Source organism: Canis lupus, chromosome 6 (genome assembly GCF_003254725.2).
Source record: "Canis lupus dingo isolate Sandy chromosome 6, ASM325472v2, whole genome shotgun sequence".
NCBI lineage: Eukaryota > Metazoa > Chordata > Mammalia > Carnivora > Canidae > Canis > Canis lupus.
The window spans coordinates 17,655,722-17,682,931 of record NC_064248.1 but is presented as its reverse complement, the minus strand read 5'-3'; the positions used below and the strand labels follow the sequence as shown (position 1 = coordinate 17,682,931).

Sequence of the window (27,210 nt, the reverse complement as noted above, 5' to 3'; positions counted from 1 at the left end):
ATGAAGGGCTGTGCACTAAGCCAGAGAATTTCCATCTGATCTAGCTGGTAGCAGTAAGCTCTCAAAGATTTTGAAGCAGGAAGGTGATAAGATCAGAACTGTCTTTTTGGGGTGCTTGGGTGGCTCAGTCAGTTAAGCATCTGCCTGGGGCTCAGGTCATGATCTCGGGGTCCTGAGATCAGGCTTCTTATCTGAGCCACACATAGTGCTCCCTGATCAGCAGGGAATCAGCTTCTTCCTCTGCTCCTTCCACTGCTCATGCTTTCTATTTCTCACTCTCTCTCAAATAAATAAAATCTTTTAAAATAGAAAAAAAGAGCTGTCTTTTTAAAAGATTAGCCTGGAGGGGATCCCTGGGTGGCTCAGCGGTTTCGCGCCTGCCTTTGGCCCAGGGCGTGATCCTGGAGTCCCGGGTTCAAGTCCCATGTTGGGCTCCCGGCATGGAGCCTGCTTCTCCCTCTGCCTGTGTCTCTGCCTCTCTCTCTCTCTCTCTCTATGTCTATCATAAATGAATAAATAGATCTTTAAACACAAATAAATCTTTTAAAAAAAAATTAGCCTGGAAAAGATTAGAATGGGGGAGAAATTGAGTGAAGGAAACCACATCAGAAGGCTGTTGAGACAGGACACCAAGGTGTGGCTATGGGGGTGGAGAAGGTCATCACATTCGCAAAGTATTTTACATATAAAATCACCTGGACAGGCTGACGTGGAAGGAAATGAGGAAGAGGATAGATTCCAGGATAGTACACCTTCCTAGCTCAGCACACTGGGCAGATTGCACAGTCCCATTAGCTCAGATTTACATAAAGAAGAATAAACATAGAGGGAGAGATGGTAGGTTTTAAAACCTTTTTATTATGAAATATTACACAACTATAGAAAAGTAAAAAAAAAAAGAGGAAATGTGTTGTGCAATAATAATGAGGCCGTTTTTTTTTAAAGATTTTATTTATTTATTCATGAGAGACATACAGAGAGAGAGAGGCAGAGACACAAGCAGAGGGAGAAGCAGGCTCCATGCAGGGAGCACAACGTGAGACTTGATCCTGGATCTACAGGATCACGCCCTGGGCTGAAGGTGGCGCCAAACCGCTGGGCCACCGGGACTGCCCAATGAGACCATTTTTTAAAATTTATTAGTTACCTGTGAAATCTAGTTCTGTTCTAGAACATAGTTGACAGGTGTAAGATTATATAAATGAGCATTCTCGAGTCACAGAAATGCCACCCAAACTATTAAACACAAAGGGAAATGTATTATAAGGACACCAGAACCCAAGGACAGGAGTGAAGCTGGGCATCAGGAAGGAACTAGAGGGCACCTGGGTGGCTCAGTGGTTGAATGTCTGTCTTTGGCTCAGGGCGTGATCCCGGGGTCCTGGGATGGAGTCCTGCGTTGGGCTCCCCTCAGGAAGCCTGCTTCTCCTTTTGCCTGTGTCTCTACCTCTCTCTCTGTGTATCTCATGAATAAATAAATAAAACCTTAAAAAAAAAAAAAAGGGAATTAGAACCAGGTCTCTCCAGTGCTCCTCTCTGCTGGCTGGTTCTTCCACTTCTCTGGCCCATGTAATGGAGAGGGGTCAGTGAGAGTTCCTAATTTTTATATCTAACAGATTCAGTCATCCAGTCATTCAATTTCAGCTCCAAAGTCCCAAGGGAGAGAACTCATTGGTCCCACACGTGTGGCATGTTAACCTAGTAACTTGTGGCTAGGTGCAAGGTGACATTCAGAAAAGATGATTCTTCAAATGGTGGCACTAGTCAAAGAATCCAACAAGTGTGCACTACAGGGCAGAAGCTGTCAGGCTCCCCCAAGGATGCAGACTAGAGCAGTGGTTCTCAACCTTCGCTGCATATTGGAATCACCCAGAAAACCGTAAGCCTGCTGCCTGGGTCCCACCTCTCGGGAGATTGTGATTGTCTTGGTCTGGGGTGTGGCTACAACATCAACCTTTTTAAAAAAGCTTCCCAGGTACTTTTTTTTTTTTTTTAAGATTTTATTTATTTATTCATAAGAGACACAGAAAGAGAGAGAGAGAGGCAGAGATACAGGCAGAGGGAGAAGCAGGCTCCCTGCAGGGAGCCCGATGCAGGACTTGATGCCAGGACTCCAGAATCATGCCCTGGGCCGAAGGCAGGGCCACCCAGGTATCCCCCAGGTGCTTCTGATGTACAGCCAGGGTTGTGAACTTGTGCCTAGTGCCATGTCCCTCCAGGTCACCTGGGTAACCTGCTAAGATGCAGTTTCTGATTCACAGAGGCTGGGCAGAGCCTGAGATCTACACTCCCAGGTGATGCTGTCCTGGCTGGTCCTCCACCCGCCCTGGGCAGTGAGACTCTGGGACATCACCATCCAGTAGAAGTCTCTGTGGTGGCCAGATGTTCTGTAGCCACACTGCCCTGTGCAGCAGCCATGACTAGCTATGTGTGTCTGTTGAACACCTAAAATGTAATTAGTGAGACTGAAGGACTGATTTTATTTTATTTGAATTAATTTGAATTGGAAGAACTGAATGTGGCTAACGACTACTGTATTAGACAGACAGGTTTAGTGTATCTCAGCCACGGAGTGGGAGGGCAGATCTGAATGGCTTGTGACGTTTCTTAACCAACCTCGTGCTGCTGTTGCTACGGTTTTTCTCCTCACCCTCCCCAATTTAGGCCCTAAAACAGTGGAATAGGATGAGGGGAGGGACCTAGAGACAAAGAGTGAGCACTGGAGAAGGCCCCACAGATGATTCCGAGGCACAGTCCTTACTCATCCTGGGAGAGCAATGCCATAGGTGTTCCAGTATACACTTTGGTGTTACAAACCTCCCTGAATGTAGTGACCTAAGGCAGTGATATATATATATATATATATATATATATATATATATATATATATATATATATATATTTATAAATCTATTTTAAACAAGGCTCAGTGGGGATAGCTCATCTCTGCTGCGCTTGGGGTGGGTGAGAATCATGGTAGAATAGCTCAGTTACAGGTGGGTAGCTGATGCTGGCTGTCATTTGGGACTGCCCCTGGGACTTTGACCAGATCATCTACATGTATCTTGGACTTCCTCACACATGGTGACTGGGTTCCAAGAGGGAGCATTGAGATGATAGATAGATAGATAGATAGATAGATAGATAGATAGATAGATAGATAGATAGGGATCCCTGGGTGGCTCAGTGGTTTAGCGCCTGCCTTCGGCCCAGGGCATGATCCTGGAGTCCTGGGATAGAGTCCCACATCAGGTTCCCTGCATGGAGCCTGCTTCTCCCTCTGCCTGTGTCTCTGCCACTCTCTCATGAATAAATAAATAGAATCTTAAAAAAAAAGACATAGATAGATGATAGATGGATAGATGATGGATAGATAGATACCCCAAGCCAGGTGGGAGCTCTGTCCCTTCTTTAAATGTTTTTATTTTTATTTTTTAAGATTTTTAAAAAGTAATCTCTATACCCAGCATGGGACTCGAACCCACAACCCCAAGGTCAAGAGTCACATGCTCTGTAGACTGAGCCAGTCAGGCACCCCTGTCCCTTCTTTTTTTTTTTAAGACTTATTTATTTTAGAGTTGGAGGAAGGGCAGAGGGAGAGACTTTCAGGTGGATTCCCCACTAAATGTGGAGCTGGAAGCTGGGCTCAATCCCCCAACCCACCAGATCACAACATGAGCCAAAACCAAGAGTCTGATGCTCGATCACTCAGTCGACTAAGCCACCTAGGTGCCCCCTGTCCCTTTTTTTTAAACCTAGGTTTGGGGGCCATGCTATCACTTCTACTCTAGTCCATTCATTAGAAGTCAGCCACTAAGGCCAGCCTACGTTCAAGAGATGGGGGACTAGACACAACCTCATGAGAGAAGGAATGTCAAGGAACTTGCAGATATGTTTTAAAACCACCACACACACCTAGGCGGTAAGAGCACCAAGGACAAAACGCTGCCCATGGCTGCCCACAAGCCAGCCAGCTAGTCTATGATTCTCTCACTGGTTCCAAGTAGAATCAGGCTCCTCCCAGAGCACCTAGCCCCAGGAGCACCCCATCAGCCCAGAAGACACCTCCCCCAGGGTTGTTTCATAGACTTCTGACCCAGAGACTCCTCTATTGCATACACTCCTTGAGTAACTTCCTGATTCCTGTTTTCAGAAATTCTTGAGCAGTGGAGTGGGAGGAACCCGAGTGTCAGGATATCTGGGTTTTGATCCCTGTGCTGCAGAAGATTGTAAAAAAAAATGCAAGCTAGGGTGCCTGGCTGGCTCAGTCAGTGGGCGTGTAACTCCTGATCTTGGGGTTGTCAGTTTCAGCCCTATGTTGGGTGTAGAGATTTACTGTAAAAATAAAATCGTAAAAAAAAAAAAAAAAAAAAAAGAATGCAGACTTATTTGGGAGTGAGGAAATTACAAGCAATAATTTCCCTGTTTCAATTTTCTATATTATTGTTTATTATTTTTTTAAGTTTTTCTTGTAGTGAAATACATACAACATAAATTTTACCATTTTAATGATTTTTAAGTGTACAGGTCAGCAGCATTAAGTACATATTCACTGTTGTGCAACCATCCTCACCATCCATCTTGAGAACTTTTTTATCTGGTCAAAGTGAAATTCTATACTCTTTAAGCAACTCCCCATCCCCTTTTCCCCCAGGCCCTGGCCACCACCATTCTACTTTCTTGGTCTCCGTGAGTCTGACTGCCCTGGGGACCTCGTATGGGTAGAATCCTACAGTATTTGTCCTTTCGTGACTGGCCTAATTCACTTAGCATACCATTCTTTTTTTTTTTTTTAAGATTTTATTTATTTATTCATAGAGATGCAGAGAGAGACAGAGAGAGGCAGAGACACAAGCAGAGGGAGAAGCAGGCTCCATGCAGGGAGCCTGATGTGAGACTCGATCCCCGGACTCCAGGATCATGCCCTGGGCTGCAGGCGGCGCCAAACCGCTGCGCCACCGGGGCTGCCCTTAGCATACCATTCTTAAGGTTCATCCCTGTTGTAGCACGCGTCAGACTGCCTCTCCTTTTTAGGGCTGAATAATACTCCACTGTATATATACATATATGTGTGTGTGTATAACATTCTGTTTATCCATTCATCCATTGATGGACATTTGAGTTTTTCCACCTTTTTGGCTGTTGTTAATAACACTGGTAACAAACACTGGTGTGCAAATACCTGTTTGAGTCTGCTTTCAGTTCTGTATATACATGAAAGTACAATTGCACAAAATAAATCTATTTTTAATTTTTTAAGGAAACAAAAATGTTAAGCTTTTTTTTTTAAGTGATAAGTGACAGTTAAGAATTAAAACATGGGGGGGGCACCTGGGTGGCTCAGCTGGTTAAGCATCTTTTTTTTTATTCTTTCTTTATTTATTTTTTTAATCATGAGAGACGCAGAGACAGAGGCAGAGACACAGGTAGAGGGAGAAGCAGGCCCCATGCAGGGAGCCCAATGTGGGACTCGATCCCGGCGGGATCACACCCTGAGCTAAAGGCAGACACTTAAGCTCTGAGCCACCCAGGCGACCCTGATCTTCCTGGTTTTATTTTATTTATTTATTTTTTAAAGATTTTATTTATTTATTCATGATAGTCACACAGAGAGAGAGAGGCAGAGACACAGGCAGAGGGAGAAGCAGGCTCCATGCACCAGGAGCCCGACGTGGGATTCGATCCCGGGTCTCCAGGATCACGCCCTGGGCCAAAGGCAGGCGCTTTGGCCTGCGCCAAACCGCTGCGCCACCCAGGGATCCCTCTTCCTGGTTTTAATGATGTTTACTCTTCTAGTGTTTTTTTTTTTTTTTTTAAGATTTTATTTATTTATCCATGAGAGACAGAGAAAGAGAGAGAGAGAGAGAGAGAGAGAGAGGCAGAGACACAGGCAGAGGGAGAAGCAGGCTCCCTGCAGGAGTCCGATGAGGGACTTGATGCCAGGACTCCAGAATCACACCCTGGGCTGAAGGCAGGCGCCAAACCGCTGAGTCACCCAGGGATTCCCTAGTGTTTTATTTTTTTAAGGAAAGACTAAAACAGAACATTACATACATTTCAAATCTATTCATTTATTTAGATTTTTAAAAACATATTGTTGTAAATACATGTAACAAAATGTATTATCTTAGCCTGTTTTTCAAATTTTATTTTATTTATTATTTATTTATTTATTTTTAATGATTTTATTTATTTACTTGGGAGAGAGAGAACACAAGCATGGTGAAGGACAAAGGAAGAAACAGACTCCCTGCTGGGCAAGGAGCCCGATGTGGGACTCAATTCTTGGACACTGGGATCATGACCTGAGCTGAAGACAGACATCTAACCGACTGAGCCACCCAAGTGCCCCAATCTCTTTAATTTTTTTTAAGTTTATTTTTTAGTAATGTCTATACCCAAAGTGAGGGTCAAACTCATGACCTCAAGATCTAGGGTCGCACGCCCTTCCAAGAGTCAACCATGTGCTGCAATCAACCTTTTTTTTTTTTAAGATTTATTTATTTATTTATGACAGACAGAGAGAGAGAGAGAGAGAGGCAGAGACACAGGAGGATGGAGAAGCAGGCTCCATGCTGGGAGCCTGACGTGGGATTCGATCCCGGGACTCCAGAATCGCACCCTGGGCCAAAGGCAGGCGCTAAACCCCTGAGCCACCCAGGGATTCCCAATCAACCATTTTTTAAGTGTCCAGTTCAGTGTTATCAAGTTCAGTGTTTTGTTTTTTTTTTTTAATTTCTTTATTCATGAGAGACACAGAGAGAGGCAGAGAAATAGGCAGAGGGAGAAGCAGTCTCCTTGCAGGGAGCCCAATGTGAGTTTCCATCCTAGAACCCCAGGATCACATCCTGAGCTGAAGGTAACACTCAACCACTGAGCCACCCAGGCGTCCCTCAGTTTTGTTGTTGTTTTTTATTTTTTTTTAAGATTTTTATTCATTTATTTGGTAGAGAGAGAGAAAACAAGCACAAGCAGGGGGAGGGGTAGAGGGAGAGGGAGAAGCAGACTCCCTGCTGATCGGGGAGACCAATGAAGGGCTCCAATCCCAGGACCCTGAGATCATGACCTTAGCTGAAGGCAGACATTTAACCGACTGAGCCACCCATGTGCTCCAATTTCAGGTTTTATTTTAAGGCTTATGATCTCATCAAATTATAATTGTATCAGATTCAAGCATGTGTCATAGGGCTAGGAGCCTCCGAACTCTATTTCTACCTACTCCTATCTCATGCCACACTTTGTGCTCCTTCTGGCCCTTTCCTCAAAACCACCAGGACAGACCAGTGTGAGTCAGGCTGTCCTTGTGATCATGTTGTAAGATGCTAACATTTCAACATATTTTTTAGCCTTTCTCAAAAGGCTTGCAAAAGAAAATATTAATCCCAAGTAAGAGTTGTGTTCTGTTCAGTTGCTTGCCAGACTAGGAACTTATATTTATGCTTCTCCCATCCCTCCCACATACATGGGTTGTGTGACCTTGGGCACGACACTGCCCTTATGCGGGGCTTGCTTGTCATCTGTCGGCGAGTGAGTCAAACTAGACAATCTCCAAAGGGACCCGAGTGACCGACAACACTCCCTCATGCCGCGTTCCCAGGCTCTGCGGACCCTCACCCCAGGAGAAAGGAGCCAGGGTGGCAAATGTCCAGGGCCTTGGAGATAGACCTGAGCCTGATTCTATACCAGGCTTCTTCCCAGAGGCCTTACTCTGTTGCTACCCACACCGCACCTCACCAATGTCTGGTGAGATAGTAAGATATCACACCCTGACCAAAATTGAGGCCAAATATTCTGAAGACAGAGAAATGTGTATTCATAAGAAGTATGGGGAAGGCTGGGTTGAGCAGGAGAGGGGAGGGTGTGGGTGGGCCAGGGCCAGAGCCACCGCCCCCAGAGTAGGGAAAGCAAGGAGCCTTGGGTGCTCTGTGAACCCACCTCTTGGTCTCTGGTGGAAGGTTTTGGGGCCTGAGGCCTGGGGCCTGGCTGGGGTGAGACTGAGTTCAATACAACTACTGCCCGTTGAGCCCCACCTCTCACCAGGAAACGCCTCCCCACCACATTGACCACATCCCCCCAGGTCGCCTAGGAAACACTCCCCCCCCTCCCAGGGCCAGAAAGTTGGGGCACAGTTGCCCAGCAACAGGTGGTGCCCTTCCGCCCTCATCTGAGGCGATTGCCTGGGCGCTCAGTCACAGGGAGTGCTCCAAAGGGAGAGCCAGGAGCCCTGGGGGTGCCCCAAGGTAAGGTGAGGCAGCGGGAGGCCCCTGCAGATGGGATGCTGGGGGCCCCGGCAGAGCAGTCAGGCAGGGGCCGGAGCAGAGGAGGCGCCTGACACCTGGCATGACAGCCAGCGAGCGTGCTGGAGCCTGTAGAGGCGAGACCAAGCCCAGGGGAGTGGTGAGGGCACAGGAGCATCCCAGGTGCTGGCCAGTGGCAAGTGGGCTTGCACAGGGTGGGGGCCGGGAGGGGAGGAGGGGACAGTCTCATCTTACCCACCACTTCCTCTGAGCCAGAGCCAGACCTGGGCCGCGGGGGTGGGGGTGCTAGATGGAGGAAAGAAGCCCTTGGGGCCCTCAGAGTTTTGTCTGAGGCACCCCAGGGTCTGAAAGGGAACTGGGGTTTCTGCAAGCAGGCTGGGGAGCCTGAGCAGAAGTGTCTGGCTGTAGGCCGTGGAGGGACCCTTGCTCTCCAGCCTTCTGGGTCCCCTTGGCTCCTCTGTCTGCCCAGGTCTGTTTCCCGGGCCAGATGCTGCGCCCCTCAGGCCTCTGTCTTTCTCCTCGCCCTTGTTTGGACACTCACTGCCTCCTGCCCCCGCTTAGGTTGTGGCCACCCTGTCTCATCTGACCCCTGTCTTTCCAGATGCCTTCAACACCAGAGCAGCCCTCTGGGCAACAGGAGGGACTCCCTGTGTCCGAACTGGTTCCGTGGCCCCCACTGCCCTGCGGACCCTGCATCCCCATCATGCTGGCCCTGGCCTCCCTCGCCGCACTCTTCCTCCTAACCACAGCCGTGTTGGCCGAACGCCTGTTCCGTCGCTCTCTGCACTCGGACCCTGGCAACCACGCACCCACCCTGGTCTGGCGCCCTGGAGGAGAACTGTGGATCGAGCCCAGGGGTACTGCCCGAGAGCGCTCAGAGGACTGGTATGGCTCTGCAGTCCCCTTGCTCATGGACCGGCCCCCAGACCCTCCCACCCCTGGGGGCACATTGGAGGCCAGAGCCACAGCCCCACCTGTCCCTTTAGCCCCACTCACCCCTCCTGGCTCCTTGGCCCCCCATACCCCACACAGGGCCCCAGCCTGCAACACCTTCTGGGGGCCCCAGGCGTCAGAGGAGAGGCCCTACGCCCCAGGCCTGGTAAGCTGGGCTGAGCCTGAACAGAGGCCAGAGGCCAACATGCATCTGGGGAGCCCCCAGGCCCAGAGGCAGCGACTAGGAAGCCCCGATTTTGAGTGGGGCCTCCAGCCTCGGGTCACCCTGGAGCAGATCTCAGCTTTCTGGAGGCGTGAAGGTCGGACCAGTGTGGGGTTCTGAATCCCCAGGTCCTGGAGGACTGGCCTCCCAAAGACCCATACAGAAGGCCCTACCTCAGAGAAGACCCTGAAGCTCCAGCCTAGGAGCCCAAGTTGATACCTGGGTCCCCAGGGAAGAATGCCCCCTACCCATCCTCGGCCTTTTACATCTGGATTTCAACTCCCTGGATCTGGGGCTGGGCAGTTTCCTGTGGACAGAGCTGGTGCTGCAGAGGAAGCCCAGAGGTGTGTGCCTTTGGCTGCCCCAGGCTGCAGAGAATTGGAGGTGGGGCCCACTCTGGGCCAGAAGACACCAAAATCACGTTGCAGATTAAGATCTCAAGGTACCAAAGAGGCAGAAAATAGCATCATCATAGGGGTTTCCGCCTTCCTTTGCTGTGCAGCTAAGATGCTGGGGTTGGCGTGCAGGGTTCCCGTGGATGCCGAGAAACAGGCCGAGTGTGGATGCTAGCAGGAGAGGACAGGAAGTCAGCCTCTCAAAGCCACAGATTGTGCCTCCAAGGAAACACAAGACCAGGCAAAGGAGCGTCTTACTACATCTCAACTGTGCCTTTGACCCTCAACTTGCAACAGGGAACTTCATCAGCCAAACTGGGGAGTTGCCTTCCTTGCCCAGACCCGGGACCTCGTATCAACAGAGACCAGGGGCAGCCTTCCGATCTTGACCCCTCCAGGGTGCAGGACACCAGCCAAGGAGACCTGAGTGCGATCCAATGTGGAAAGGAACGTTGTCCCAGGGCAGAGCACCAGCGTCTGGTCCTCTCCCTGGGACCTTGCTGGATCAATCCAGAGAGATGGATTTGCCCCAGGACACGCTTATTTATAACGCTCCACCCTTGTAGAAATGGAGCCCAGGGATGTCCTTGGCCCTAAAGCCATCTGTAAGAGCTGACCTCCCCTCTGGGAGAGGAGCCAGGAGTGGGGAGAGGGGAAGTAGTTTCCATTCCATTCCTGGGGTTTGATTTCCCAAACTTCAATCATGAACGTTAGGATTTTTGCCATATCACTTAACCATCTGTATTTTTCTTTAAGATGACTTACTATTTGCTTAATAAATTTATTTTAAAAGGAACCTTTTTTGTATCACTTCTGCAAATGGAAAACCAGTATCACTTGCCATAAATAGAAGGTCCAACATGAAAATAAATACAAGGTAAACAAAGATATTGCGTAAACGTTGTTCTTTCACTGCTGGAGGCATTCATTTACTCAAAGATCTGCTCTTTCTTTGTTAAAAGAAAAGAGAACCGGTGGATCAGTAAGTGTTAGGAAAGTGTCAGACTGGGATCCCTGGGTGGCGCAGTGGTTTGGTGCCTGCCTTTGGCCCAGGGCGCGATCCTGGAGACCCGGGATCGAATCCCACGACGGGCTCCCGGTGCATGGAGCCTGCTTCTCCCTCTGCCTGTGTCTCTGCCTCTCTCTCTCTCACTGTGTGCCTATCATAAATAAATAAAAATTTAAAAAAAAAAAAAAAAAAAAAGGAAAGTGTCAGACTTCCTAGTCCCATCCTGCCATCTCTCCACCCCCCACCCCCGCCCCCGGAAGTACAGAGAGACTCAGAGTCCTGGGGGGTGGGGAGGAGCAGCCATCCTGTGCTACTGAATGGCCAGGAACCTCCCAAGTTCACACCCGGTTAATGCTGGACACAGCTCTTCCTTCCTGCTCAGGAGGGCCTTGGAGCATTCACCCCCTGGATGCAGGAAGGAAGTGGAAGTACCAGCAGGGCATTCCTCTGAGCCAGGCCCTGCGGGTGGAGGAATCAGGCCCTCGCTCTCAACTCTCAACGAGCTCAGCGTCTCCAGTGGCAGGGGCAGGGCTGGGGGAGGGTGACAGAAGACCGGGACAGAACTGATACAAGATAGAGATCAGGGCTCTGGTCCCATCTCTGTCACTCAGGAGCTGGAAAACCATGTTGCTTCTCATTGTCATCATCAGCTGGCAGGACTGGGTCGTGGGGACCCTGCACATGAGGGGCAAACAATCTGCCAGGGAAACACAACAGGCGTACAGTGTTCAGAGCTCAGACGCCCGCATGTCAAGTGATCAGCAGAGGCAAGGCCCTGGCTCTCCAGCTGGCCTCGCCGCCCACACACTTGGAGACTTCAGGAAAGTGATTTTTATGTTGCTAGGACTCACATTCTTTCTCTGCGAGAAAGTTGAAAGTTAACCAAGAGGGGCATCTAGGGGCTCAGTGGTTGAGCATCTGCCTTGAGGGTAATGATCCCAGGGTCCTGGGATGAGTCCCACATCAGGCTCCCCGCAGGGATCCTGCTTCTCCCTCTGCCTGTGTCCCCACCTCTCTCTGTGTCTTTCATGAATAAAATAAAATCTTAAAAAAAAAAAAAAAAAAAAAAGAGGTTGAACAAGATGCCCTGTGGGGACTTTCTAGCTTGACCTCTTAAAGATGCTGGGAAAGGAAAGAGGGGCGTGCACATGCATGGACGAATGTGATGTTCCTGCCCTAGAGTCCAGCCTGCTGTCCCCAGAGTCATCTTTACACTCTCAGACCCAGACAAGGGGCCACAGGAAAGGGGAACGGATGGCTAGGTGGGTGGATTAACAGTGGCATTAGTTTTACCCTTTTCCTTTCTCTTTGTTTTAAACCTCTGCCTCTCCTTTTTAACACCCTCTGATTACTTTCTCATGCTGAGTCCTTCTTTTAATTCTTCAGGTGCTTAAAATATACTTACTGTGTGGTCTTTTGCTCCATGATTCTGTTGTCTGGAGTTCTGGGGTGCTTACTTTCGTCCATGACAGATGGTTTCCTCTTAAGTTTCTAATTCAGGGCTGTGAACTCAGAGTCAGCAGGGGGACACCATGTGACTAAGTTTGATGGTGTCTTTCTAGAGAGATTCTGGTTTGCTCCTGTCAAGGATGCTTCAAGGGTATTACAAACCCTGAACCATGTTATTTGCTCATTTTATCTGGGCTTCCATGATGGTGTAAACTTGGAACCCAAATCCAAGTGAGGGCAAGCCTTCTGCAATGAATTCTCAGGACTTTTCTATTGCCATCAGATCTCAGGGCGAGGCAGGCAAGGTTCTTTTGTGCTCTCTGAGCCGATGGAAAGATCTTTTTTTCTAGTCTACTCCTTCACTAAGGGTCCCCCTTTAAGGGGTTGAGCTTTATATTAGGGTCTCCGTTTTCAATGGCCCTGCAAGACCTCATCTCCAATCTCTAAGTGAAGGTAAAGCCCAAAGCCCCTGTGTTGCCAAGATCTACGGCCTCAGAGCTCTGGTTTTCAATTTCCTCCTTGTGTGTGGGGATTCCCCTTACTATCTTGAAACCCAGCTGTGCATTTTGAGGGATGTTTACTTGATTTTATGCCTAATCTCTACCTGTTTTATGGTGGGGATGTGCTCTTTAGGTTACACTGTTCACGACATCACAAAACCCAGACTATTTCCTCTATAAACAAGATCAGATCTCTTCCACCTTAAAAAAACCAGCCAACCGACAACCAATTCTCCATCCTTCACCACGCATGACCTCGCACCTCCTTCACTGCCAAACTTCTGGAAAGAGCTGTCTGTCTTAACAGTCTAGGTTTCCTCCTCTCCCCAGCAGCTGAAACCTGCTGTAGGCTTTGGCATGCCTCCAGCACTCCAGAAGAAACTGCTTTCTTTTTTTTCTTTCTTTCTTTTTTTTTTTTTAGAAACTGCTTTCACCAAAATCATGACCTGCATATTTTACTTAAAGGATACCTCTGTAGGCTACATTTTTTTTCTCTTTTTTTCTTAAGATTTTTAATTTATTTATTCATGAGAGACACAGAGAAAGAGAGGCAGACATAGGCAGAGGGAGAAGTGGGCTCCCCGCGGGAGCCAGATGTGGGACTCGATCCCAGAACTCCAGGTCATGACCTGAGCCAAAGGCAGATGCTCAACTGCTGAGCCACCCAGGTATCCCTTGATTCTTTTCTTGACATGTTCTCTTCGCTTAGCTTCTGTGATTCCACACACACCTGATATCCCTTCCCTCCCTCTGGCCATCCTCTCTGACTTCTTTCTTGTCTGCCTTCTTCAGCAGTCCATCCTGGACAGCTTTTGTTCTTGCCTGCCACGCTTCTCCTGAGCAATCTCACTCATGCCCATGGCCTCACCTGCTGTCCCGTACCTGAAAATCCCCAAGTTTCCACCACCAACGGTGGCAGATATGATTCTCTTATTTATATGCTCTGCCATTATTCCAAAGTAATAGTAACAATGGGAAAGAAACAAATTAACTAACTAGAAGATTATCTCAGAATCACTCCACAGCTGTCCTTGGGTACAGAGACAACATTTGTCCCCAGGATAAAACCAGGAAAAAAGAAAATACAGGGGTCATGAATTTGCATGAGTAAAGAGGCCAAGCAGGAGATATAGGTGGCCAAATGGACCAAGGGACAGAGGTGGGAAGGGACACATGCTCATCTGTAGGGACAGCAGCCACTCAGCTCTATTAATCACGTCTGTCCTGATTTTCTAGCAGAAACTAGAAATCTGTTTTTTTAGGTAAAATCAACCAAAATGTTGACCACTTTATATATATGTAAGTATTTTAATAAAAGCCAAATGAACCAAAGCTGTAGGCCACTTGTGGTTCATGAGCCATCAGTTGAAGATCGCTCTCTCTCTCTCTCTCTCTTTTTTTTTTTTTTAAAGTAGACTCTACACCCAGCCTGGAATCCAACAGAGGGCTTGAACTCATAACCCTGAGATCAAGACCTGAGCCAAGATCAAGAGTCAGATGCTCACTCAATTGACTGAATCACCCAGGCGCCCCTCTTTCTTTTTAAATATTTTTATTTTCTTAAGATTTTATTTATTTATTCATGAGAGACACACAGAGAGAGGCAGAGACATAGGCAGAGGCCGAAACAGGCTCCCTGCAGGGAGCTCGATGTGGGACTCAATACCAAGACCCCAGGATCTCAGCCTGAGCCAAAGACAGATGCTCAACCACTGAGCCACCCAGGTATCCCTAAAGATTTTATTTTTAATAATCTCTACATCCAACATGGTGCTCGAACTCAAAACCCCAAGATCAAGAGTCATATGCTCCAGCAACTGAGCCAGCTGAGTGCCCCTGGAGATCTCCTTTAACAAACTTGAATAAATGCCTGGGAATTCTCCTGAAGTGGATGTGGAGAGTCCCTTCTTGTCTTGACCTTTGGTGGTGTGAGGTGTGGCAGGCTGCTCTCAGATTGTCTTAAATCAGGGTTTTCTCCACCTTCACACGATTGACATTTGGCCCAGATACCTCTTTGTGGTGGGAGACTTTCCTGTATGCTGTAGGATATTTAGCAGCATCTCCGGTCTGTAACCACTAGATGACAGTAGCATCCCCTGAGATATCACAACCAAAAATGTCTCCAGACATTGCCAAATGAATGGCACCTGGGGAGAGGATTGAAGTGAAACATTTTCATCAATTAATACACCTTTCCACAGAACTCGCAGCCTGTCCAGGTATAGGCCTGCTGGTGAACTACGTGGATCTCCTTTGACTCACTTCCAGTAGAACCAAAAGGATTAGGATGAAGAGACAAAACAAACAGCCCTGGAGGAAACAAATAAATGAGATAATGCAGCATGAAACAATAGAGGTTTCTAGGAAGACATGGTAATTGGAGAACAAGAAATAGTTTGGGAAATTACAAATATCATTGCCTAGGGATGCCTGGGTGGCTCAGCGGTTTAGCACCTGCCTTCAGCCCAGGGTGTGATCTGGAGTCCCAGAATCGAGTCCTGCATTGGGCTCCCTGCATGGAGCCTGCTTCTGCTTCTCCCTGTGCCTGTGTCTCTGCCTCTCTCTTTTTTTCTCTCTCTCTCTGTCTCTCATGAATAAATAAAATCTTTTAAAAAAAGAAATGGAAAATATGAAAGAAAAGTTAAGAGATGATCAATCCATTCAATATTCATCTGAACAAAGTTCCAGAAAGAGAGCCCAGAGAAAATGGAGGAGAGGAAATAATCAAAGATTCTATTTGATTGAAAAAAAATTTCAAGCAGAGAAAACAGCTCTATAAACTGGCTGTCACTTGGCTGCATCCTGGATCACCTGAGGAGCTCTTAGAAACACACACGCCAGGATCCCTGCTCCTCCTCAAGGTGAAGAAAGGGAACCAGGTTTACCCTATCAGAAACAACTACCACTACCACCACAAAACCAGACAAAACACACAAAACAATGGTTTTCAAAACACTGGACACTAAGCAATGAAGGACAGTAACAGAAACACTGCAATTCCAGAGAGAAAGGAACACAAGGACACTAGGGGAAGAGCCATCTTTGCAGGGAGCTCCACTCAGGGCCTTCTCCCACCAGCCAGACTAGAAAATGTGACAAGGCTTTGGGCAGGGTATTCGGAAGGGTTTGGCTTTAGTAGCAGGGAATAAATAGCCATAAGCTGAGCGTTGCTCTGGACCTGTCTATCAAATCATACAGATTACAAAAATATCTGGCACTCAGCAAGGTAAAATTCACAATGTTGAAAGATTACCAGGCAGGCAGAGAGGCAGGAAACACATGAAGAATAATGTGAAGAATAATCAATCAATTGAAACCAACCCAGAAGTGACACATACGTTACAATGAGCAGAAAAGGACATGAAACAGCTTTCATAACTGTATTTTGTATGTTAAAAAAGTTAAATAGAGACAGGGAGATATAAAAAAGACATAAATTCCTAGAAATGAAAATGGCAATGTCAGGGCCACCTGGCTGACTCAGTCCGTGGAGCATGCAACTCTTGCTCTTGAGGTTGTGACTTTGGGTGTGGAGATAACTTTAAAAAACAAAGTCCTGGGATCCCTGGGTGGCGCAGTGGTTTGGCGCCTGCCTTTGGCCCAGGGCGCGATCCTGGTAGACCCGGGATCGAATCCCACATCCGGCTCCTGGTGTATGGAGCCTGCTTCTCCCTCTGCCTGTGTCTCTGTGCCTCTCTCTCTCTCTGTGACTATCATAAATAAATAAAAATTTTTTAAAAAAATCTTAAAAAAAAAGAAAATTACAGAGCCAGATATGAAAAATACATTGAATGAGATCAATAGTAGATGAGACATCGTGGAAGAAAAGATTCGTCAAGTTGAAGGCAAAGCAATAGAAATTATCCAAAATAAAATACACAGAGAAAACAAAAATTTTTAATGAAAAGCACATTAGTGAGCTGTGGAAAAATCTCACATAGCCTAATATGTGAGTAAATGGAGTTGAAGGAAAGGAGAGACAGAGGGACACAGAAAAAATATTTTAGGAACTAATGCTTATGTTATTTCCAAGTTTGATGAAAATTATAAACCTACATATCCAAGAAGTTCCATACATCTCACACACAAGAATCTCCACCAAGACACATCATAATCAGGGGCACCTGGGTGGCTCAGTGGTGTAGTGCCTGCCTTCAGCCCAGGGCATGATCCTGGAGTCCTGGGATCAAGTTCCACATCAGGCTCCCTGCATGGAGCCTGCTTTTTCCTCTGCCTGTGTTTCTGCCTCTCTTTCTCTCTGTGTCTCTCATGAATAAATAAAAAAATATATATTTAAAAAAAGACACATCATAATCAAATTGCTCAAAACCAGTGATAGAGTGAAAATCCTAAAAGTAACCAGAGACAGCTCAACAACACTAATCATCAGAGTAATGAAACTCAAAACTACAACGAGATATCACAACCATTAGGATGGCTACTATTAAAAAAACAGGGGGCCCCTTTGTGGTTCAGTTGGTTAAGCATCAGACTCTTGATTTTGGCTCTGGTCATGATCTCAGGGTGGTGCAATGGATCCCTGTGTCAAGCTCTGTGCTGGATGTGGAGCCTGCTTGAGATTCTCTCTTCCTCTTGAGCTGCACCCCCCTGCCAATCTCTAAAATAAACAAACCAGAAAATACATGTTGGTGAGGATGTAGAGAAATTAGAACCCTTGTGCACTGTTGGTGGGGTGACAAAATGGTGCAAACACTATGGAAAACAATTAAAAATAGAGCTACCAGGGAGCTTGGGTGGTACAGTTGGTTAAGTGTCCAACCCTTGGTTTTGGCTCAGGTTGTGATCTAGGATCATGGAATTGAGCTCTGCATTGGCTTCAAACTCAGTGCAGAGTCTGCTTAAGATTCTCTCTCCCTCTGCTCCTGCCCTCCCCAAATAAATAAACAAATCTTTAAAAAAGCTAAAAAACAATAGAGCTACCATATGATTCAGCAATTTTACTTCTGGGTATATGTCCAAAAGAATTGAAAGAAGGATCTCAAAGCACACGATTTCACAACAGCACTATGCACAGTAGCCAAGAGGTACAAGCAACACAAATGTCCATCAATAGATGACTGGAGAAGCAAAATATGTTCTATACACATAATGGAATATTATTCAGCCTTAAAAAAGGAAGGACATCCTATCACATGCTACAACATGGATGAAACTTGAGGACATTATGCTAAGAGAAATAAGTCAATCACAAAAAGACAAAATACTGTATTATTCCTCTTACATGAGGTATTGAAAGTAGTCAAATTCATAGAAACAGAAAATAGGATGGCGGTTGATGGGGAAGGAGGAACAGAGGAGTTACTGTTTAATAAATGTAGAGTTTCAGATTTGCAAGATGAAAAAGTTCTAGAGATCGGTTTGTTTGTTTGTTTTTAGATTATATTTATTTACTGGGCAGCCCAGGTGGCTCAGCGGTTTAGTGTTACCTTCAGCCCAGGGTGTGATCCTGAAGACCCAGGATCGAGTCCCACGTCTGGCTCCCTGCAGGGAGCCTGCTTCTCCTTCTGCCTGTGTCTCTGCCTCTCTTGTGTCTCTCATGAATAAATAAATAAAATCCTTTTTAAAAATTATATTTATTTACTTATTCATGAGAGACACAGAGAGAGAGAAAGAGGCAGAGACAAAGGTAGAGGGAGAAGCAGGTTCCCTGCAGGAAGCCCAATGTGGGACTTGATTCTGGGACTCCAGTATCATGTCCTGAGTGGAAGGCAGACCCTCACACACTGAGCCACCCAGGTGTCCCTGGAGATATGTTTTACAACAATGTGAATATACTTAACACCACTGAACTGTACACTTAAGAATGTCCAAGATGGGGGATCCCTGGGTGGCTCAGTGGTTGGCCCAGGGTGTGATCCTGGAGTCCCAGGATCAAGTTCCACATTGGGCTCCCTGCGCATGGACCCTGCTTCTCCCTCTGCCTGTGTCTCTGCCTCTCTCTCTCTGTGTCTCTCATGAATAAATAAAATCTTTTTTTGTAATGTCCAAGAGTGCTTGCTTCAGCAGCACATATACTAAAAAAATGTCCAAAATGGTAAAGTTTTCTGTTTTCTGTTTTTTATCATACATGCAAAAAGCAGCCAGAGACAAAGCCAAAGAGACAGAAAGCAGATTAGTGGTTATCACAGGTTGGGGGAGGACAGAATGGGCAGTGACTGCAAATGAGGACAGGGTTTCTTTGGGGAATGATGAAAATGTTCTGGAATTAGTTGGTGGTTATGGTTGCACAACTTGGTGAATATACTAAAAACCACCGAATTGCACATTTTAAAAGGGTGAAGTTTAGAGTATGAAGATTATATTTCAATTTTTTAGAAAAAGCACCCTAAGGAAAAAGACACTACTATAGGAAAACAGAGATAAGGTTGACATCAGGTATCTTGTCAGAAACAATGCAAATAAGAAGTGAGAGAAGCAATATCTTTAAGCATTGGAGGGGGAAAAAAAAGACAACCTAGAATTCTATACCTGGCAAAAAAAAATTTTTATATGAATGTAAAACCCAAATTCACAGATCTAGAGAACAGATTGGTGGTTGCCAGAGGAAGGGGAGTGGAGGGTGGGCAAAGTGAGTGAAAGGGGTGAAAAGTTACTGACCTCCAGTTATAAAGTAAGTCCTGAGGATGTAATACATTACATGTGGTGACTATAGTTAACAATACTGTATTCTTTATTGGAAAATTGCTTAAAAGTAGATCTTAAAAGTTCTTTTCACAAAAAAAAATTTTTGTGACTATGGGTGAGGATGGATGTTAATTAGACTTGTGGTGATCATTTTGCAACATACACAAATATTGAATCACTACATTGTACACCTCAAACTAATATAATGTTATGTGTCAATTACATCTCAATTAAAAAAAAAAGAAGGCAAAAGAGAAACATTTTCAGATTTACAAAAGCTGAACCCACACCAAATGAAAATGTAAAATGTCTCCTTCAAGCAGCAGGAAAATTATCCTAGAAGAAATCTGGATTTACAAAAGGAATGAGAAGCATCAGAAATAGTACATATAGGGGTAAATACATAAGATTTGTTTTCTTCTCCTTTATTTATTTTTAGTGAGGGGCAGAGGGAGAAGAGCAGAGGGAGATGGAGAGAGAGAATCCAAAGCAGGATCCACACCCAGCTTCCAAGTTCAACATGGGGTTCGATCTCACAACCCTGAAATCATGACCTGAGCTGAAATCAAGAGCCAAACACTTAACTGACTGAGCCACCCAGGTGCCCCAAGATTTATTATTCTTTAAATACCTTTTTTTTAAAGATATTTATTTATTTATGATAGACATAGAGAGAGAGAGAAAGGCAGAGACACAGGAGGAGGGAGAAGCAGGCTCCATGCCGGGAGCCCAACATGGGACTCAATCCCGGGACTCCAGGATCGCGCCCTGGGCCAAAGGCCAAACCGCTGAGCCACCCAGAGATCCCCTTAAATACCTTTCAAAGAGAATTGATTTTTTCTTTTTTTTTAAAAAAAGATTTTATGTATTTATTTGAGAGAGAGAGAAGCGTGCACACTAATAGGGGAAAAGGCAGAGGCAGAGGGAGAAGCAGACTTTTGGATGAGCCGGGAGCCCAATTCCAGGACCCTGAGATCATGACCTGAGCCTTAGGAAGATGTTTAACTGACTGGGCCATCCAGGTGCCCTGATAATTTTTTTTTTCAATAAAAAGAATAGTATATTGTGGAGTTTAGAACATATGTAAAATTTAAATGGGATGCTTGGGTGGCTCAGCGATTTAGCACCTGCCTTCGGCCCAGGGCATGATCCTGCGTCCCGGGATCGAGTCCCGCGTCTAGCTCCCTGCATAGAGCCTACTTCTCCCTCTGCCTGTGTCTCTGTTTCTCTCTGTCTCTGTGTCTCTCATGAATAAATAAGTAAAATCTTAAAAAAAAAAAAGTTAGGGATCCCTGGGTGGCGCAGCGGTTTAGCGCCTGCCTTTGGCCCAGGGCGCGATCCTGGAGACCCGGGATCGAATCCCATGTCGGGCTCCCGGTGCATGGAGCCTGCTTCTCCCTCTGCCTGTCTCTCTGCCTCTCTCTCTCTCTCTGTGACTATCATAAATAAATAAAAATTAAAAAAAAAAAGTTAAATGTATGACAACAGCAGCATAAAGGCCAGGAAGGGAGAGATGCAAGTCTACAAGGTTGTCATACTATTTATATTGTGGTGTAATACCCCTCAAATATTTGTAATAGACGGAGACAGGTTACAGATGAATGCTCTAAAACCTAAAACAATCACACACACACACACACACATACACACACACAAGGAGTTATAGCTAATAAGCCAACAAAAGAGGAAAAACAAAACTAAAAAACACCTCTGAAAAAGAGGCAGAAAAAGAGGAACAAAGAATTGATGGGACAAATAAAAAACAAACGGCAAGATGATAGATTCAAATCTAATCATATCAATAATTTTTTAAAAGATTTTATTTATTTAGGGATCCCTGGGTGGCGCAACGGTTTGGCGCCTGCCATTGGCCCAGGGCGTGATCCTGGAGACCCGGGATCGAATCCCACATTGGGCTCCCGGTGCATGGAGCCTGCTTCTCCCTCTGCCTGTGTCTCTGCCTCTCTCTCTCTCTCTGTGACTATCATAAATAAATAAAAATTTAAAAAAAAAGATTTTATTTATTTATTCATGAGACACATGGAGAGAAAGAGAGGCAGAGACACAGGCAGAGGGAGAAGCAAGCTCCATTCAGGGAGCTCACCTTGGGACTCGATCCCGGGTCCCCAGGATCAGGTCCTGGGCCGAAGATGGTGTCAAACTGCTGAGCCATCCAGGCTGCCCTCAATAATGTTTTAAAAGATTTTATTTATTTATTCACGAGAGACACATTGAGAGAGAGAGAGACACAGGCAGAGGGAGAAGCAGGCTCTTCGCAGGGACCCTGATGCGGGACTGAATCCCTAGGCCCTAGGATCAAGCCCTGAGCTGAAGGCAGATCACTCAACCTCTGAGCCACCCAGGCGTCCCTAACCATATCAATAATTACATTAAGCATAAATAGTCCAGGCTAGATTGGAAAGGAAGAAGTAAAACTATATTTTCAGAAGACACGCTCTTATATATAAAAAATTCTAAGGAATCCACAAAAAATCATTATAACCAGCAAATGAATTTGACGAGGTTGCAGTATACATAATCAGTATAAAATATATACAATATATATAAGCACATGAAAAGATGTTGGCATCACCAGTCATTAGGGAAATACAAATCAAAACCATACTAGGACACTGCTTTACACCCACTAGGATGGCCATAATAAAAAAGACAGGGGTATCTGGATGGCTCAGTTGGTAGAGCATGCAACTCTTGATCTCAGGATTGTGGGTTCAAGCACCACATTAGGTGTAGAGATTACTTTTTAAACACTAAAAACTTAGGGATCCCTGGGTGGCTCAGTGGTTTGGCACCTGCCTTCAGCCCAGGGTGTGATCCTGGAGACCCGGGATCGAGTCCCACATTGGGCTTCCTGCATGGAGCCTGCTTCTCCCTCCTTCTGTGTCTCTGCCTCTCTCTCAGGAATAAATAAATAAAATCTTAAAAAAAACAAAAAACAAAAAACTTGTACAAGAATCTTCACAGCAGCACTATTCATAATAGCCTTATTGTTAATAGCATTATTCATAATTATTATTCATAATAATAAAAGGGGAAACAAGACATATGGGCATCAATGATGAATGGATAAACAAAATGAGATCTGCTCACACAGTGAAATATTATTCAGCCACACAAAAAAGTGAAGTACCAATGCACTCTACAATGTGGATGACCCTCAGAAATGTGCTAAGTGTGGAACGCCTGGGTGGCTCAGCGGTTTGAACATCTGCCTTCAGCTTAGGTCATGATCCTGGGGTCCTGGGATTGAGTTCTGCATCAGGCTCCCCACAGGGAGCCTGCTTCTCCCTCGGCCTGTGTCTCTGCTTCTGTCTCTGTGTCTCTCATGAATAAATAAATAAAACCTTTTTTTTTTTTTAAAAAAAGGAAAACTAACAGGGGTGCCTGGCTATCTCAGTCAACAAGAGCGTGCAACTCTTGATCTCAGGGTCATGAGTTCAAGCCCCACGTTGGGTGCAGAGATTAACTAAAGAAGTAAACAGATAAACTTTAGAAAATGATAAAGCAACAAAAATAAAAGGTGTGTATAAGCTAAATTCTTTGTCCTTCACACACAGAGTCAAGAGAGCTTTAAAAGCTATAAATCATCATCTTTCTAATGCAAGACTGCCACCAGAAGAATTCAAAACAACTCTTTAAAAGTGGGCTATCTCCAGGAAATGAGAGTGAATAGAGATTTTTACTTCTTCATTTTTACAACCTGATAAGTAAATTAATTAACAAGTGAAAAATAAAGGCAAAGATAAATTAACTATCAGAGTTAATTCATAAAGATGTATGAAACTTTTTTGGTTTTATTTTAATTATTGTATGCAGAGTGATGCTGACCTATTGCCACGGACAGGTCATGAAACAGTTCTTTTGCACCTTCTCTGGCTTCCCTAGTGCACTTTTCATCCATTGGAATTAATTAGATTAGAATTTTTAAATATATATTTTTTAAGATTTTATTTATTTATTCATGAGAGACACAGAGAGAAAGGCAGATACATAGGCAGAGGGAGAAGCAGGGTCCCCATAGGCACCCCAGTGTAAAACTCGATCCCAGGATCCCGGTATCACAACATGAGCTGAAGGCAGATGCTCAACCACTGAGCTACCCAGGTACCCCTAGATTGGAATTTTTTTAATGCAAGGCTTGTTTTAGCCCCTGAAATAATCTATTTGGGTAGTTTACCAAAAATACAAAACTGTGTTAAGTACAATCGTTTACCCAAAAAGCTGCCAAACCTCAACGGATTCCCCTTCTGGCTCATAACATTCCAAGAAAACAAAGCAAGTCATGCAAAAAATAAAAATTAAATGTCTTTGTTTTTCGGTGAGATTACAGTTAAGGGACTATTATTATTGTTCAATATGAGAAGAATGATTTTTATCGAGCCTCTAATACATCAGCATTGTCCTTCCCATATTGATATATTATCCCAAAAAAATGCTTTCCTTTGGCTAAAGGGCAACTAAATATCAAGAAGCAAGGGGCTTGTGGGATAGCTCTTCTTGGTACCATCCCAGGCTTCGGAATCTCTCAGCTGAATTGCTGGGAGAGAGGAAAGAGGTTACCCAACAACCCACCAAAGTAGAGCTATGAGGATCTCTGCCCCTGATCATTTTCCAGGGCTGCTGTGCTAGATTCCAGGGATCTGAAGAGCACTCCATTCTTGAAATGAAGAAAGCCCTCATCACCTGGCATGAGTTTGGGGTGTACAGTGATCAGCGGAAATGCTATTCACAGCCTCCTGGTGAGATTCCCTTCAGGACTTTGAAGTTTGGTCTTACAAGCTGAGCCTACTTAGGGCCTCAGAAAGCAGGGCTTAAAATGTTACTGAGCAACTGCCAAGATGATCAAGACTCAGGAAGCGATTGGAACAAAGTACAGAGGTACTGAAATATTTATGAAATTTTACCTACCATATTGTCTTGAAGGCCTAGTGATAAATTAATACATGTGTCCACACCACATCATACCACAGTGGGATTTTTTAAAGATCCAAAGTTGAATTGCTTTCAGATACTAATAACATCTTGCCAGTTTTAAATGCCTTCAGTTTTTAACCGGCCTTATCACGCTCAAACTCATGCCCACTGGGTTCACGGTCTCTATCAACCTGGTTTGACCTCTTGCCTTCCCCGACCTTCTAGACTGAGTACCCCAGTTGGTGGGTGGGTGGAGGGCTGGGAAGAGGGATGGAGAGATGGGAGGAGGTGGGGAGGTGGGTAAATGGAAGGGAGTGGTGGATGAACTGATGAGTGCATGTGCACCTTGGTAATCTCTGGAGTACAGAGGACCTTAAAAAGTCGCTGAGAGACCTGGAGCAGTTGGATAGGGATCTGGTGAAGAGATTAAGCTGGAAAAGTGGGTAGAAGAAGGAACTGTTGCATACCTCTCCTCAGCTTCCATCCTTGAGCAGATGCGCTGAATATTCACAGCCTCCCTGGCTGTTATCTTTGGGACCCAGAAGGGAAGATGGAAGCAGAGAAAGGACGGTGGTGTGGTTACAGTGTCCTCTGGTGGCCATGAGGGGACTTGGCGTTTTGTCTTTTTTCTCCCAACCCCGCAACCCCAGTAGACTATAAAGTCCATGAGGACAGGGACTTTTGTCTGTTCACTCATTGTTGTATACTCAGTGTCTAGAATACTGCCCAGTATGTAGTAGGTGTTCAAACCATATTTATTGAGTGAGTGGCTGATAGATTTCTAATCTTGCTCCACCGCTTTATTGATGTATGACCCTGAGCAGCTCTCTTTACCTCATAAATCCTCAGTTTCCTCCTGGGGAAAATGGAGATACTCACCCCCACCCCCACGGGCATGGAGGGAAAGAGACCTTCCCAGGGCTGAGCAAGGGCACTCAGTCAACGTTCCCTTCTCACCCACCAGCCAGCGTTGGTGATACGTTATATGCTGACTGTAGCACCCAGCTGGATAGGCACATTTGCCATAATGAGCATGGAAGCATGGGCCTCCGCTGGGCATGGGGCAGCTTGGGGAAATCATCCAAGCCTAATCCCAGGCTGGCCATGCAAGAAGAAGGTGTAGCCAGATAGATAGGGTGCTACCAGGTGAGGTGTGGGATTCCTCTTCTTCCGATTCCACTCCCCAGTTCAGTCTCCCCACCCCCACAGCCACACCCAATTCCTCCTACTGCCTTGAACCCATGGGGTTCCATCTGAGCTCTGAGCCTTTGCACATGTTGTTTCCTCTGCCTGCATTCCCTTGTCTCCAACCCCATTGCCACGACCCACATTCGAGCCTGTGAGGGGCTGCATCAGCCTCCTCCTGGGCTCCCTGCAGCCACTGTGGCCCCCTTCAATGCGTTCTGATGCAGTGAACTCGGTCTACAGCAAATATGCTTATCTCACTTTCCAGCTTCAGTCTGATTGTTCTCAGGACAGAGTCCAAGTCCTCTGGCCTACCATCTTGTGGTCTGGCCCCAGTCCAGCTCCTAACCATCTCGCCTGTCTTGCTCCCATCTTCAAATCTTCCACCAAACAATCCAAGTCATTTCCTATCTCTGAGCCTTTGTCCTTGCAGTCCCCTCTGCCTGGAAATCCACTCCATTGCAAGGAAGGCATGTGTTGCTTTTGCCTGCCCAGGATCCATTTCCTTTTCCTCTGGTAATGGGATCCCCTCCCAGCTCTCAGATCGGGAGGTGCCTGGAGGGCTGACCCATTTCTGTGTTCAAGGGTGAGCTTGAGACTCAGCCTGCTAGAGTTCTTTTTTCTTTCTTAATTGGGATGCTGTGGGTGCAGTACACATTCCCCAGTTGGCCACAGCCCACTTCGCTCCCATTTATTTTATCTTCTGGGTCCTGGAGGCATTGGAGTTTGAGATTCTGTGTCTGTCAGGCTCTGATTCCCTTCTGGATTCCAACTGTTTTGCCTTCCCATTCCCAGTGTATCCATGAATCTTGATTTCCTTATCTTGACACCTAGAAGTGCCCCTGGTTCTGTGGGTGTTCAGTTATGACACTTCGGGATTGAGAAGCTGAGGCCCAGAGATCTAAGTTCCCTAGAGCCAGGAAGTCTGCCTAGCTGAGCATGACTGTTTTCCCTGGAAAAAAGGACAGGAGGACCCAAGGGTGGAAGTGCTTATTAAAGAGGAAAAGTGTAGCCCCAGGGGACATCTCTGGGGTGTGTCCTGTGAGAAGGTGTCACCAAAGGCAGTGGCTCACCACTTCTGTCCAGCATCTTTGCTAGATTAATCCCCACTGTGTGCTCTGAGCCTGACCACAGTAGCTGCTCAGCACTTAATTCGTGCGTGAAGGATGGTCTTGTCTTCTCTGGAGCTTTCATATCTGAGATGAGCTCATTGTTTTCTTGATCTGTCCCCTTCTTAGCAAGGGGTCTCCAGGATTGAGGAAGGGGCAAAGGGGTAGGTACCTCCCTCAAGGCAGACTGCGACCCCTAGACCCTCTCTAGTAAAGGAGCTTTGTGGATGAACTGTTTTCCTCTTCCTCTGGCAAAGGGCAGAGAAGACAGTGGGTTTCTCTCCCAACTGACGATAGCGCAATGGAACCAAGACATAAAGGGACTTCAAGCACCAAATGGAGATGCATAGTGGAGTCGGCTGGGGACCCCAGAAGTGAATGGTCAGGTTCTCGCTTCCTCCAAAGAGGTGGTAACAGTAGCCAGAGGTGAGAGGCAAAATGCTTAATAATCAGTACAATATGGGCACCAACCAAGTAGAATGTTCCAGCTGAATGCCAGCCCAGTGGCAGGCTCCCAGCTCAGCGAGGAGCCTGCTTCTCCCTCTCCCCATGTCCCTCCTCTGCTCGTG

The 27,210-nt window shown here is 46.1% G+C and overlaps 1 protein-coding gene across 7 annotated transcripts in view; it reads left to right on the top strand.

Annotated features, from left to right (window-relative positions):
- Positions 1–10,695, top strand: part of C6H16orf54 (chromosome 6 C16orf54 homolog) — a 41,570-nt gene extending 30,875 nt beyond the window's left edge. For 3 of the 7 annotated variants that reach the window (XM_025415830.3, XM_025415827.3, XM_025415828.3), the window contains one exon: positions 8,860–10,695. In XM_025415830.3, coding sequence (XP_025271615.3) covers positions 8,860–9,534 — 675 coding nt within the window. In that variant the 3' untranslated portion in view covers positions 9,535–10,695. The other 4 variants (XM_025415826.3, XM_025415829.3, XM_025415832.3 and 1 more) reach the window with 4 other exon arrangements.
- Positions 10,696–27,210: the final 16,515 nt, after the last annotated feature.